Here is a 16,873-nt window from a genome sequence, read left to right on the forward strand (position 1 = left end):
TGTGTGTATTTATAAACTATATTTTAAGTGTGTATATTGTTACTGAACAGGAAAACAGGGCTGTGAGATTCAAGGACTATGTTTTCATCTTCTTAACAATCACAATAAAACTTCTTAGCTCTTCAGAAAAGCAAATTTGCATCCTCTACTATAATAAGAATGAACTATCTTAATATGTAAAATAATTTTAATGTAGCTGTTCAGAAAAGGATGTGTATCTAAAGTGAAAAGGCACTGTGAGTGCACTGTCAATAGAAGTAAGCTTTGCAAAATATATAACCATTAAATTATATGTTAAAATATAGTCAGATAGATAGATAGATAGATAGATAGATAGATAGATAGATAGATAGAAAGGTAGATAGTAGACATATAAACATGAGACTTAAAAACTAAGGAGTTCTTTTGGCTAAAATCCAATATTGTCTTTATTTCAGTTTAATTGGAAGAGGATCTCAAATTCATCTTCTCCATGAGATATCAGGAACCTGGATTTCTCTTTGTACCAAAGGTTAATAAGAAATGTGTCTGCAAAAGTCAAACAGCATTAAATACCAAAAACTGATTATTATTCTCCAGGAGTTGCTCTGTCATTCATAATCTCGCCATGCTTCAACCGTCCTCAGCTAATCTTTAATGGATGACATTCAAGAAAGGAAATAACTAACACATACAGCACTGTCTCTAACGCGAGCTGTTAAGAAATAAAAATAAGGCTTTGGAAGAAATATCAATATTTTAAACATTATAAAATACTACTGAAAAATACTGTTACAGAAAATTGTCACATTAACTGCATAATAGCAAAAATACTACAAAGAGACAATAAATATGAGGCAATAAGTGCCATGGAAATTTTAAAATAGAGAAAAGATTTAATTGAACAGCACATTCTTATAAGTTAAAAATAGGTCACTAACATTATAAAAACTTAGTGAGTATAATCAGGGCACAAAATGCCTTACTGTTAAACTCAACTGAATTAAAACAATCTTTAAATGTTCAGAGTGTAGGCACTTTTTTTTAGTGGAAAAGAGATACATTAACAGTGTAAATATTTGATAATTCAGCTATTTTTCTCTAAGATATACCATTATGTTTGCAGGTCATCAATATTGTTGTAAAATAATATTATACATGTGTGTAATTTAAATGAGTCAAAAATAAATAAGAAGTCTTCAATAGGGACAATAAAACAAACATTTCTTAAACACATGGAGAGGAATTCAGGTTTCTCAAAAGCAAAGTAAAAAAACCTCGTTACTATACATTTCTTCTTTATTTTCCTTTTCTGTAGAGGTTAATTTTTTCTAAGGCAGTTATTTATATAGCTCAAGCTACTTTGAACTCAAAGTATATAGTCCAGGCTAACTCTGAACTGGAATCCTCCCAAATGCTAAGATTGCAGGTGTATACCACCAAATAGTTCCTTATAGATATTAGCAAACTTTCTTGTGTTTTAACAGTTTATACTTAGCAGCCTGCTATCCTTCCTCTAAGTGCCACCAGGCCACCCCATCCAGGGGACGTGGTCAAATATGGGGCACCACAGTTCAGGTGAAAGTCAGACCCCATTCTCCACTCAACTGTGAAGAATGTCCTGTCCATTGGCTAGATCTGAGTAAGGGTTCAAAGTCTACTGCATGTATTGTCCATGGCTGGTGCCATAGTTTGAGCAGGACTGCTGGGCCCAGATCCGCTTATCATAATGTTCTTCTTGTAGGTTTCTAGGACCCTCTGGATCCTTCTATTTCTACATTCTCCCATGCTTCTCTCACCTAGAGTGACAATAGGATGTCCTCCCCTCTGTCCCACTTTCCTTGTAAGTGAAGACTTTCATGGGACATGTCCAGATATAAGTGGGTATATACCATCCTATGAGCATATACAGAGGGAGGAGGTCCCCCTCAGTCACAGTCATAGGGGAGGAGAGTAGGGGGAAAGTGGGAGGGAGGGAAGAGTGGAAGGATACAAGGGACAGGCTAACAATTGAGATGTAATATGAATAAATTAATAAAATATACATACATATATATATGTATATATATGTATGAATCCAAAGTCTGAACACTTAACCACAACCATTACACACAAGCACACATATGGTGTGCTGAGATTGAAAAGTACTTGCAAGGCGTAAAGAAATGCTTGATATTTCGAATCTTTCTTTTTATTTTTGACGTTCAGTCAGTACCTAGCTCATAATGAAGCCTCAATATATACTTCTTTCATTTGTAATGAAGTTTACATTGTTCCAAAAAAATTTAAGATCTGGAAAAATATCTGTGACTATAACAATGACACTTAATCTTGAAAAGGAGGGGCAAGTAAAGGGTAAGCTATCTGAGATTTTTTGTGTCAGTGGATACACAGGAGCTTCAAATGCTCTTAAGATCATACAAAATGGTAATATTTACATCATGTAACAAGGAACACAGAAACAAAGGAAGCTATACAACGCCATACATGAAGGCTTGTCATACTTACACAAAACCAAACATTTTCTATGACTATTTTAGATTCACCATTGAGTAAAATGTTTTGAAAGCTATAAATATCAATAGCATATTTTCTTAAACCCAATGTCTTGTTTCCAAACTTGCTAGCATAATTTTCAGTTTACCACCCTTACAGTGTATTTATAGTAAATCACTAGTGGGGATGTGGGTGGGAAAAGGCCAGAAGCTGTGTCAACTGTTTTCCATTACTGCTCTCGATCTTATCTTTGGAAGGACAGGGCCACTCAACCTGAAGTCTATGGACTCACAGGACTAGCTGGCCAGGAAGTTCCAGGGTAATTCGTTGCATCACCTCCCCAGTACAAGCATTAAAGGCAGCACATGATTCCACATCTCATTTTTACAAGGGTTCTGAGGATCTCAATTCAGCTTCATTTAAAAACCAACAAAATTAATCTTTCATGCAGCACATGAGTATAAATATTGTTTCTTTCAGCAAATTCATGTTGCAAGTGCTACTTTCTTACTACTTCTTTCATTTAGTTTTGAGATATGAAAGATTTTACATATCATCAAATATTTTTCAAAAAATTCTTAATTATTGTACCACATCACATAGCATGAATATATCATAATTTAACAATTCCCTCATTAGATTTGTTAATATTCTTGTGGTCAGAACTAACACAATAAAAACAGTAATGTAAATTTTTATATTTTAAATACTCAGAGAAAATGTCCATTAGGAGGGTACATTTGCTACATTTAGCAAATTTTAAACCCACAAATATTTTTGCATCATATTTACTATTTCCAGCATTTAGCTTGGTGTTTACCCAGTATTTACTTTACTGTGGAGTCTGTTTTGTAAACATTAATATTTCATTTATAAACATTAAAATAGATACATGTATATTCACCTTACACTTCATCAAATACACATTTTGAAATAAAATGTGAAGTACACTAATAAAAATGAACATATATACTTACATAGATTATTGGTTCTTTTGTGTTACAAGAAACGAAACATCACTGGCTTGCAATCAGAGTCCTGCATGGTGTCTCTTTCTATTACTGAGCTGATGTAATTGCTTTTTCTTTTTAGTGTTTTGCTTTGGAATGCACTTCATACATGCTAGGTATAATATGAGTTTATTAAAATTTTGTATCCACTTACAAATGATGAAAATTTTAAGACTGCACCAGGGACAAAAGTTTTTAGAGTTTCAAATCAGTGAAGCATTTTCCCTATTTCCTTCTTATCTCTTTTATCCATCGCTATGTTTCAGAGAAACTATAAAACCCTGTTATTTACATCAGTTAAGTGAAAATAAGACATTTAAAACTTTTCACATGTAGTAAACCAATATTCTGTTATGAATGAAAAATACATGATTAATAAGAAAAATTAAACCCCTCCATGCTTGCATGTATTACTTAAATTCTTCCATCAAAAATTCTTAGGTATATAACACAAATATTTGAACTACATGCTGAATTCTGCTTTTCAAAAATTAGATAGTAAATATTACTGCTAATTGGGTTTCTTCAGGAAATAGACTACTAATAGTTACATTAAGTCATTACTATGTCATGATAGCCCCAAGTATATTCAATTACTTCTATAGTGCGTATAGAAGGTTAATTATGTACATATTTAAAAACAAATATATTTATTAAAGTACCGTCCTAGCAGTTAGTGTGCATACACATATACGTGTGTGTCTGTGTGTGTGTGATTTCTGAAAAAATTCAGGAAACTTCCAATTGCTCTAAACTTCTACTTGTTCTAATTCACTTTTATTATATTATCAATTTTTCTTAAAAGCTATTCTTATATTTCCCTATCACAAAGGATCAAAAAGTTTATATTTATTTTTCATTAATAGAAAAATTACTCTCCAGTATTCAACTGGATTATCTATTTGTGGCCATCATAATTACATTGTCACAGTGATATTTATTTAGAATTTACCATCCATGGTAATATTTTGAAGATAAGCTATATTAATCATCTCTCTGATCTAAAATTCTCCAATTCTTTTATATCTGTAACCAAGTTAACCTGAAGTTAATCATTAAATGATTTCATAAAATGTAAAATTGTTGAACAAGTACTTTCTAAACTATTTTTAAATGCTTATCTATCATTTTACAAATTTTCACTTTTCTTAACACAGAAAAACACGCTAAGAAAAAAGCTCCAATGGCCTTAGATGGAGTGACCCCTTCTCTAACATACAAGTGTGCCTTAACATTTTCTCCTTGCAAAGACCTGTATGAGCAAGATGGTTTCCAAAATCCAAAGCAGTCACATACATTAAAAGGTGACAATCCTTTAATCTCAGGGCAGCAATATCTCTGCCATCATCTGCATCATCAGATGTTAACCTATTAACTGCATGAAACAGGTTGTTAGTTTCTTTTTTTTTTTTTTTAATCAAAAGTAGGTTTCCACTGGTAATGAATATGGGACTATCTTAATACAAAGGAGAGGTACTTCCTCTCCGAGAGCTAAAACAGTAAGTGGTATTTGAACTGCTGGTTGAAAGGCAGAGCACTGGTAATCATGATTTCCCCTTGTTTGTTCAGGCCCTTCCAACAAAACAAACAACCTTTTTGTGATTGGATTGACATGGTGTTAACAATGCATTTAATGCCCAAATCAGTGTGAATACAGGTAAAGCCCTCACTAATACCAGTACCAGGATGTTAAAACCACCTATTTTCTAAGCAGCCAAAAGGAAAAAAAGCTCCCCTCCTTTGGCAAACAAGGCAATGAGCTCGTACCCACCAGTGCACATCACACAATCGCCTTCAGGCTTAACGTGAACACTCATCCACTACCTGCTGTCCTTTCCGCAATTTCAGCCTCTGCTGCTTTCTCTTGGAGTTCCAATTTGAGCTTTAATTTTCTCTTTTCTTTATCTTCTTTAGTCAATTTTTCTTGAAGCTAAAACACATTAGAAAAACTTATTCTTATCTGATAAATGTCTTCTATGTATAATTAACTCCAAAATAAGATTTTATTGTTCTTCAATCCTTATTAGGTTTAACTGTTTAAATACAATGACTTGATGGAAATATTAAGGTTGAAATGTACTCTCTAAGTAACGACTCCCTGAAATTATAGAAAATAGAAAAATGTTAACCCACATGTATTTGTATGTGTGCACATAGACATAAAACAGTAACAACATTATTGCTAAAAGTACTTACTAAAGAAGCCATTTCATTCAATTATTTGTCTTAAAGCAAAGGACACTGAAGGGCTAGATTGATCCCAAAACAGTGGGCAGAAGGATTATGCTTCTCTTAGTAATTGCACTATTTTCAAACAAAATCAGTTAAGATAATAATCTTAATATCTGATACAAATCTGGTTGTAAATATGGCCTCACGACATTACATTTAAATTGGCACTGTCACCTGATTCAAATACGGCATGTAATAAATGCTAAATCAAAGTATAGAAAATTATCTCATGCTCGGACAGAATGTTTCCTTTTGTTTTCTTTCTCCGTTCTTCTCTTTTGTCATGTGAACTGTTTTCCTTCAGAAACAACATTCATGCTCAGTCTGATTAGGTCCAACAATAAAATATTAAAATCAGAAAACTATATAGGATTTTTAAAAGGATCCACAGAAAGTGAGCATTACTTAATAACTTTATTTACCGACCAACAGGGGGCTGTTGAAGAAGAGTCAGAGGAAACAAAACATGACATGTACATTGAGCTGGCTACATGTAACAGTCAAATAGGGTACAAGATAAACAACATTTGCAACTTTGATATTTAGTTACATATATTACTGACATCAAAGAGTGCATAGCAACTAAGAAAAAGGAAGGAAATTGTAACAGTAGCATGAAATTGGCTGATAACATAGCTAATATTCTATATAATACTGAAGTCAAGTGAAATTTGAATAATTGTTAGTAACAAAACATCAGCAGGGCTTTATGGAAAATGGGTGATATTATAAAAAACAAAAAGGTTATTTTCACAGGCAATCACTTAACTGAATCACACATGGATGGCAAGGCAACACAAAGCTACTACTGAGGTATTAAAACACAAATTAAACCTCAATAGCAATGGAAAAGAGAGAGAACTGAAATGGTCACCCGCTAAGGCATTGTTTACAGATTTACAGCACTCCACTTCTGCACCTTTTTATTGCTTGCTCTGAGAATTTCCAACTCTTTTTGAAGATACGCTGCTGATGTCTCTTTATGTAAGTCTGGGATAACTTGATGAGAAACCACAGATTCACAATGCTTTTCACATTCCATAATACTGTAATAAAGAGAACAATTATATAATTAAATATATTCTTTCACACAGGACATAAATTTCTTATTAATAATAAATATGTAAAGACACTTACATTGAAAGTTTTATGTAGTTCAAGTATGATGGTTACAAAACAATAAATATATCAACTTACAGGTATATCAATTTATCAATGGGAGAAATCAAGTTTGTAGAAAGCACAGAGTGATCCCAAAGAAACTCTGGTTCAGCAAACTTGACAAGAGTTCATGTTTTAGAAGCTATAAATGTTTTGGTCTATAGTTCTGGTTGGAATCAACTTAAAGCTTTTTTATTTTTTGAAAATGGAAACAACCATTTTCCAATTTTGTTAAAAACAGTATTATGTTCACATTTTCATTATTAAATGGAATACATTTAAATTAGTGTCTATTCCCCAAACAGTTAATGATAACTATATTCTATAAGACAGTTAACAACAACATCAAACTGTAGGCTGGTAGGATGAAGAAAAAATGAGAGGAGATGGATTATTTCCTGGTATTATGGCACTGCGTATGAAGGCACTGATGGCTGGAAGTATTACTTAAGCTGGTCGTTGGCACTGAGTTCTGGACAGTCAGTGAGTGAAGAGCTATTTATTATCATGCTCTCACACTGAATTATACCACAGAACTTATGGCAGGAGTATAAGCTGTATTGTTATAATTTTATATGATTATAAAAGGTTTATTAATTCTTGCATCATCCTTGCCTCTATACCCTAAAATTCACCCCCAACTGTACTTCAGTAAGAATCTGACACTAAGAGAGAAGAACACCAATAGTTATTGGTTTTACTATGTATTTACTGGTATCATGAATATATCCAATAGCAAAGAGAATAGAAACCCCACAAAAAAACTTTTAAAATAGTACTCCAGAAAATACAAAAAAGAACCATGCTGTCATTTTAAAATCTAGAGTTAGCCTCACTGCACATGATTAATTATCAAAGTAGCATAATCTCATTGAAAGTAGACACAAGAATTAGACTCAAATTTCTTTACAGAGGATGACTTAAAGCTGCAGAATGTGAAACAATAAGAAAGGCACAAGGTAGGTAGAGTACAGGATCATTCTACAAACATTCAAATTACCCCAAATGGAGAACAATGCGATGTCAAAAAGAAACACGTTTTTGAGCAGATTAGAGCTTTGGTGAATAATATTGCATTTATATCAGATTCACAAGTATCCTTATACGCATAATGGAGTCACAGAAAATAATACTGAAAGGGAATCATACTTCACTGCTTTCTCTGAACTCCTGTGCGGTTTCTCTTAGCTACCTAGACATCATGGAAGTAACAGAAGCCCTTGCAGAGTCCTGAAATTGTTTTTAAGTCATTAACACACTAAATTTATGTGACACCAAAATGAGGAAGAGGGAAAGTGTATTAAGGAAGAAGTGCTGTTCCAAACTCTTACTTTTTAGATTAAACACTGAAGCCATCACGCACCTGCACTCTGTAGAAGGCTCTTTATCTGGATCAGGACTGAGAACTTGAAAATTGCTAGGTTTCCTCCCTGGTAGTTCAAGGTCCTCAGATTTGACTTCATTGCCTAATCCGTGCATATTTTGCTCAGAATTCATAGTCAGTTGCTCATCTATTGGTCCACTCTCACCACCCACTGAGGTCTCCTGTGCAAGACAATTATGGCTATGTCTGCATTTAAACAAACAACACATGATATATAAGAGGACATAGCCACATATGAAAATTGTTGAACCACATGAACAGATTTATGAAAAGACTCTCATAGATTTTAACAATTTACTATTGTTATTCTGCTGATTGATTAAGTACATGCAGTACAGCATTTGTCATCCACATTTCCACTTCTATGAGCAGAAGACATTTAGGTCAGTCGTTCTCAACCTTCCTAGCTGCAACCTTTAACACAGTTCCTCATGTTGTGGTGACCTCCAATCATAAAATTATTTTGTCACTACTTTATTACTGTAATTTGGCTACTGTTATGATCATAATATAAATATTTGATATGCAGGATATATGATGGGCAACCCCTGTGAGAAGATCATTTGACCCCCAAAGGTTGAGAACCACTGTTTAAAGTAATAGCTTACAAATCAGGCTACATGCTGTGACCTGAGTTTCTAAATCTTGGCAGAGCAGGCCCCATCCTGGCTAACTGAAGCAAACCTTGTGGGAGTGGGATCAGCTGTTACATTTTACATTGCCTAAATGATTACAGTTGCTGCTGGGGACCACTAGTTTAATTCTTAAAATAGCAAACATAAGAATATGACTATAGTGAAACAATACTATGCAATGGAACTGTGATTCAGACTGCCTGGGGGAAATTGCAGCCTTAATAAGTGTATAATGCTATACAAGTAAGTTATTTAACATATCATTTTCCTGTCTATAAAATGTAAATAAAATATCACTGACTTAACTGAGTGTCTGGCATATGATTTATTTCAATAAACATCATCACAATATTAAAATGGATGTAAGAATGATTTAAACCTCATTGTCATCAAATACATAAAATATATTAAAAATCTACTTTGTATGCCTAATTATGTCACAGAATTATTTAAGTCGCATACACTAAACAATATTTATTTTAAAGAGATAAACTATATTTAATGGCATAATAAAGTTTGAGAGGAAATCATATATACAAAATTAATTCTGTTATTACTAAGATTAAAAGGCACAACTACTGATTGTAATGTGTTTATTAACTCCAGAAGAAATAATTCACTTTTAAAAAGTAGCCACCGAGTCTTGGAGAAATCAGTGATACAAGGCACATACCTAAACATAATAAAGGCTATATACAGCAAGCCAATACCCAACATTAAATTAAATGGAGAGAAACTCAAAGAAAATCCACTAAAATCAGACACTAGACAAGGCTGCCCACTCTCTTCGTAGCTCTTCAATATAGTACTTGAAGTTCTAGCTAGAGCAATAAGACAACAAAAGGAGATCAAGGCACTCCACATTGAAAAGGAGGAAGTCAAAGTATCTCTAATCCCAGATGATAGTGTACATAAGTGACCCTCAAAACTCCACCAGAGAACTCCTACAGCTGATAAACACCTTCAGCAAAGTGGCTGGATACAAGATTAATTGAAAAAAATCCATAGTCCTCCTGTACACCAATGACAAACAGGCTGAGAAAGAAATTAGGGAAACTACACCCTTCACAATAGTCACAAATAATATAAAGTATCTTGGTGTAACTCTAACCAAGTAAGTGAAAGACTTGTAGGAAAAAAATTCAAGTCTCTGAAGAAAGTAATTGAAGAAGAGATCAGAAAATGGAAAGATCTCCTTTGTTCATGGATCAGGAGAATCAACATTGTAAAATTAGCCATCTTACCAAAAGTAATCTACAGATTCAATGCAATCACTATCAAAATACCTACCCAATTATTTACAGACCTTGAAAGATCAATTCTCAGCTTCATATGGGAAAAATGCAGAAAAGCTAAAACAATCCTGTACAATAAGAGATCTATCTCCCAGGGGAGTCTCCATCCCTGATCCCAAGCTGCACTACAGAGCAACATAAATGAAAAATGGCATGGCGCTGGCATGGAAATAGGCTGGTTGAACAAGGAATCAAGTTGAAAACCCAGGATAAAAAGCCCCCACACACCTATGGACACTTGATTTTTTGTTTTGTTTTGTTTTGTTTTGTTTTGCTTTGCTTTTTTCGAGACAGGGTCGGGTTTCTTTGTGTAGCCTTGCTGTCCTGGACTTTCTTTGTAGACCAGGCTGGCCACGAACTCACAGTGATCCGCCTGCCTCTGGCTTGTGAGTGCTGGGATTAAAGGTGTGTGCCACCATGCCCGGCTGACACTTGATTTTTTTTTTTTTTTTACAAAGAAGCCAAATCCATACTATAGAAAAAAAGATATTATCTTCAACAAATAGTTGTCTACATGTAGAGAATTGCAAATAGATGCTACTAATCACTCTACATAAAACTCAACTCCAGGTGGATTAAAGACCTCAACATAAAACCAGACACACTACATCTATTTAAAAAAAAAACTGAGTAAAAGCCTTGAACTCATTGGCACAGGAGACAACTTCCTGAACAGAACACCAATAACTCAGGCTCTAAGATCAACAATAAATAAATGGGACCTCATGAAACTGAAAAGCTTCTGCAAGGCAAAGCTCACTGTCAACAGAACAAAATAACATCATACAGACTGAGAAAATATCTTCATCAACCTTATATGAGACAAAGGGCTAATATCCAAAGTATACAAAGAACTCAAGAAATTAAAAAGCATCAAACCAAATTCTCCAATTAAAAAATGGGGTACAGAGCTAAACATATAATTCTCAACAGAGAAACAGCAAGTGATTGAAAAACATTTAAAGAAATGCTCAGCTTTTTAGTTATCAGGGAAATGCAGATCAAAATGACTCTGAGATTCCATCTGACACCTACCAGAATGGCTAAGATAAAAAATTCAAGTAACAGTATATGATGGTGACGACGTGGAGAAAGGGGAACACTTCTCCCATTGCTGGTGGAAATGCACACTAGTACACCCTCTTTGGAAATCAATCTGGAACTTTCTCAGATTTTGAGATAGTGCTACTTCTGAACCAAGCTATACCACTCCTGGGCATACACCCAAAAAATGTTCCACCACACAACAAGGACATTTGCTGGACTATGTTCATAGCAGCCTTGTTCATAATAGCCAGAATCTGGAAACAACCTAGATGTCTCTCAACTGAAGAATGGGTAAAGAAACTGTGGTACATTTACACAATGGAATACTACTCAGCTATTAAAAACAAGGAAAACTTGAATTTTGCAGGCAAATGGATGGAAATAGAAATGATCATCCTGAGTAAGATTACCCAAACTCAAAAAGACACACATGGTATATGCTCACTTTAACTGGATATTAGCCCAACATAGATGTCGTCGGAAAGATTCCACCAAGAGGGGGATCAGGACCGGTACTGGTACCTCCTGTTGGACTATGGGTGGAGAACTGAGAGTAGTATGGAAGAAGAGGGGGACAGAAAGACCCAGAGTTTTCAGGAACCCAAGAACGAAACTATCAAGGCTAGTGGATCTGGACCCAGGGTGCCTTCACAAACTGTTACACCAACTGTTGCAAGGACAATGCCTGCAGTAAACCTAGACCCCCTGTTCAGATATAGGCAATGGACAGCTCATTCTCCAAGGTTGTGGGGGAATGGGGACTATCTCTGACATGAACTCTGGTTCCCCCAATATGATCACTTCCCCTTGATAGGAGTCCTGGCAGCACACAGAGAAAGGGCAAGCAGGCTACCAGGATGAGACCTGATAGCCATATGGTAGGGGAGGAGGTCCCCTTCTGTCAGAGATCTAGTGGAAGGGAATTGGGTGGAAGAGGAAGGGGGGTGGGAATGGGAAGATACAAGTGGGGGGATAGCAACTGGTATAGTCTGAATAAATTATAATAAAAAATACTTATACTACTTGCTACAACTTGGTCCTATTATCTAATGTATATATTTCAAGGTCTAATTCAGCATCTTTCTCCATCCAGTGTTTTGTTCCTAATGTTTTGTTCTTGTTTTCTTTTTGTTTTTCTTTAACTGCATCTCTGATGGATATTTGCTTACTACACTTAGAACTTTCTCTACTGATTTAACCTGTCAAATTATAAGACTCCTTTATTTCTTTGAAAATCACAAACTTCTAGAAAGAGACAGAAGCTTCCGAAGAAGAGGGCATTTTGCTTCTCACACTAGTCATGATCTTGGAGCAATGGTAAGAGAAATGCATACATTCTGACATTTCTTTTTATTTTTTAATTTATTTTATTCTATGTGTATGGGCATTTTGTGTGATATGTCTGTGTACCACTTGTGTGCCTGGTGCACATGAAAGCCAGACGAGGCCACTGAACCACTGCAACTTGAGTCCCAGTTGTGAGTCACCATGTGGGTGATGGAAGCAGAGCTCTGATACTCTGGAAGAGCAGCCATTGTTCTTAATTGCTGAGACATCTCTCCAGCCCACACTTCTGAGATTTCTTAATTTTAAATCTAAACTGTTTTAAGTTTAGAAGCCATGGCAAGAGGATTTCTAGATAGTGAATTTCAAGCCAGTCTGGCTCCAGAGTAAGACCCTGTACTAACAATATTCCCCACCTTTCAAAAAGAAAAAAAAACCTCCAAAGTTAATATTTGAAACATTTAATATATATATATATACATATATATATGTATATATATATATATGTGTGTGTATATATATAAGGAAAGCATACTGTGTGGCTTAGCTCTATTTCTAATTTTGTTCAGTCATAAAACCTTTTAGACTCCTAATTTGAACTGTTCATCTGACATTTGAAATCTGCTCTGCAAATCAAACTATCTATACTCTTTTATTGAGAATTTAATTTTACTTCAGAGTAAACAAGGCTGATTTATAAAATCTTCCCACCTTCTTGCGTGCATTTTATTTTATTTTTTAACAAATCTTTTTTTGGAAAATGCTATTTCATCAAATTAGTGTTAAATATTGGAAAGGCTTTCAAATGCTCTTCTCTACTACATTATCCTGGGTAAGTATTCAATCATTATATAGAATTTTTTATCTTTTAAATTCTAATATTTATTCAGTATTTTGATACTGGTTTGTGGATAGCATAGAGTATGATATACCCTGTGGCAGTGTACTGGGGAAACAAATATGAATGACAAATAGTACTTCTGTGAAGGACACTACTACAATTATTATGAGATGTTGGTGTAATGATTTGAATATTTGAATGTAACAAGGACCAGGTAAGGCATAAACAACTGATCATAAACAATATCTATGCATATACAAGACTTAGACCCTAAGAAGACTTTACAAATGTATTTGCTCCAAAAATGAAAAAGTAAGATTGTGCAAATAAATGAACCACCAAACAGGTCAGCTATCAGAAAGTTTAAAAATATTAAAACTTAGTCTTCAGGGGTCATTGTGGAAGAGGTGGTAGAAAGGTTTTAAGAGACAGAGAAACAGAAAGTTCACTTTGTGAAGTTACATCTCCTCAAAATGTCAGAATCTAGATCAATCAGGTCTTGGCTTACCAACATGACTGCCTAATTATGAAATGAACAACAATAGAGCTGCTAAAGTGGACTTGGGAAAGCCCATGAGACCTCGACCCTACACAAAGAACTACAGTCAACTGAGGGATAAAGAGAGCAGGAGAAATAGTCTTCCCTGGGGAAGATCACATACCAAACGGTCAGCTCTGTAAACTTACACAAGTAATGTTACACACACACACACACACACACACACACACACACACACACACACACACAGAGTCTTCCCTGGGGAAGATCACATACCAAACGGTCAGCTCTGTAAACTTACACAAGTAATGTTACACACACACACACACACACACACACACACACACAGAGTCTTCCCTGGGGAAGATCACATACCAAACGGTCAGCTCTGTAAACTTACACAAGTAATGTTACACACACACACACACACACACACACACACACACACACACACACACGGGAACTCAGAAATAGAAATAAGATGTGATGGCACATACTTGTAATCTGAGCATTTTAGAGAGGAGGCAGGAGAATTGCCACAAGTTCAAGGCCAGACTGGGCTTATCAAGCTCTAAGCCAGGCAAAGCTACATTAAAAGGCTCCCAAATAACAGAATTTGTTTCAATAACATTTCAGAGGGTTTAGTTACTAAAATATGGCTGGAAATTATTCTTCTTTTATTCTTTAATTGGGATGTTAAATGAAAAATTATACTTTAATTCTCCCATGGGTAAAAAATAATTTAATTCCCATGGATATTTCTTATTTATATTGGAGTGAAAAACTTCTAAATGAATAACTGGTAAGGACAGAGACCAAGATGTGGCTTATTTAGAAAAAAAAAATGAAAAGGACTGCTGGTAAAGAGACTTGGAGAAGAGTTAATCAAAGGTAAAATATGCTGAAAATGTCACTTTTAAAGGCACCAATATCATGGAGAAATGACAGGAAATGGAGAGAATAGGAAACAAATTTAAATCTCTTCAGTAACTACAGAAGCATGCTAAAGAAGAAGACAGATAAAATTTTTAAGAGATGATTGATAAAAGTGTTTTTCTATTTCTTTCTTTTTTTCATTTTCAAACTAATTTGTCCTATAAAATAGGTAACAAAATAAACAAACAAAACACCCAGAAAACAGCCTTTTCACCTGCTGCCTACAACCTCTTTCCCTCCGTCAGCCTACTACACTCTATGCGCCTATACACATTTTATTTCCCGAAACACTTCAGAGTACATTTCAGGCCTTAACTTTGATTTTTTGATACAATTAAGGTACTAATATTACACCCTGCATTTTGAAAACTTTTATTCATTTTATTCAAATCCTACAATAAACACAATTTCTAACAGCGCCCTCTCCAAGTATGAGAAGAGACTAGTACTCATAAGTTTAAATTCAGTCTTTATTTTCCCCAACTACCCATGCCAGAAGGAGGCTCGGAAGACGATAGTGGGATGGAGAAACTAAAGGCTTAAGGTGAGCCGATTTGTACTACCCATCAGTTCTGAAAGAACTGTACATAGCAACATGAGCACAAAAGCCAATAAAGTGCTGCAAAGTGAAGTTATGGGACAATTATGCAGAAGTCAGTTAGGAAGATAAATATTAAACAAAAGACAGATGTCTATGCTAAATCAACTCTTTTTTAAAATTTGTTTATTTATTCACTTTACATCCTGGTTGCAGCCCCATCCCTCCTCACCTCCCACCCATGTCTCCCCTTATCTCTGAGCAGGCAAACTTGAAAATGAAATCCTTCCATCAAAATTCCTCGTCCCCTCTCCCTTTCCCTTTCCACATTTGGAATAGCAACTCTCTTTAGTAATCTATATTAGTGTTTAATCAATGCCATTGTTAACTGTTCTCATTATGGCTAACCGATTTAAGTTCATATCTCCATATGGGATTAGGGAATAATCTCTCTTCATAATTCATAAGTCTATAAAGCCTTGCTTTCTTTATTCAAATTAAAGCAATAGGAAAATCCTTATAACTATCATCAATGCCTTTATTTGCTCTTCTGTGGACATGGTTTTATACGGACATAGATACTTACTATTTCAAATATATCCTGGAAATTGTGCCCTTACTATGTAATGCTATCAATGTTGTGCTACCTTATCCTGCAAATATCTGAAAAATTCTGGATGGCTACACTCAGGCATTTCTCTAAAACGCAATGCAAGGCTATTGCCAAATGAAGTTTATGCATCTGAGTGGAACTGATGCTGACCTTCTGAAATCAATACCTACTGTAGGCTAGCTACAATATACACTTTGAAGACCGTGGCCAGTGGACTTAGGTACCATTTCAATAGATGATTTTCATGATTAAAAGAATTCTTAGTTTACTTATGGAGTTCTTAGTGTTGCAAACAGGTTCAGTGTCAATGTGTATAAACCCTGGACTTCACTCTAGAAAATAAACCAAATTATGATACATTTTCTCATCTAGAAAAGAAAGCTTGAGATCCTCTTTGGGTTCATTTTACACATAATTATACAAAAGGTAAAATATTTGATGCTATCCACAATAAATAATAACTCACAGGCCAGACTAAGAGTTATTTCATGACTATTACACAAAGTGATGAGGTGGCCAGAATCAATGAGAATCTCAGAAGCTGGGACAGTCTGTTCTGTCTGGCTTGGTAAATAGTTTGTGACAACTGGTATCTGTGTAAATGGATTTGACGGTCCCCTAGGGGGTCAATATTGTTTACAGAGCTGTTTCCTCAGAGTGGTTCAACTAGACTCATCTCTAGGGATCCTACCAGGTTACTAAGAATAGCAACGACCCAGTCACCTGAGAGCTCCAGAACAGAACAAGACCAGTGGGTAGAAGGAATAAATGAACCACTCTCTCTCTCTAATTTTCTCTTTTCTGTTTGAGACTATAATATAATTATGTCATTTCCTCCCTTCCCTTTCTTCCCTTCAAACTTTCAACCATACTCCTCCTTGATCTCTTTCAAATCCATGGTCTCTTTTTTCACTAATTATTAG

General features: G+C 35.0%; 1 protein-coding gene across 8 annotated transcripts in view; it reads right to left on the reverse strand.

Annotated features, from left to right (window-relative positions):
* The window catches only part of MIPOL1 (mirror-image polydactyly 1), a 264,768-nt gene that overhangs the window by 187,118 nt on the left and 60,777 nt on the right, over window positions 1-16,873 (reverse strand). For 6 of the 8 annotated variants that reach the window (XM_084791651.1, XM_084791653.1, XM_084791652.1 and 3 more), the window contains 3 exons: window positions 8,242-8,448; window positions 6,637-6,763; window positions 5,310-5,415 (listed from right to left, as the gene is read on the reverse strand). In XM_084791651.1, coding sequence (XP_084647777.1) covers window positions 5,310-5,415; window positions 6,637-6,763; window positions 8,242-8,375 — 367 coding nt within the window. In that variant the 5' untranslated portion in view covers window positions 8,376-8,448. The remainder of the gene's footprint in view (window positions 1-5,309; window positions 5,416-6,636; window positions 6,764-8,241; window positions 8,449-16,873) is intronic. The other 2 variants (XM_084791658.1, XM_084791654.1) reach the window with 2 other exon arrangements.

The sequence above is a fragment of the Acomys minous genome (genome assembly GCF_964271855.1).
Source record: "Acomys minous genome assembly, chromosome: 8".
In the NCBI taxonomy this organism is placed as follows: Eukaryota; Metazoa; Chordata; class Mammalia; order Rodentia; family Muridae; genus Acomys; species Acomys minous.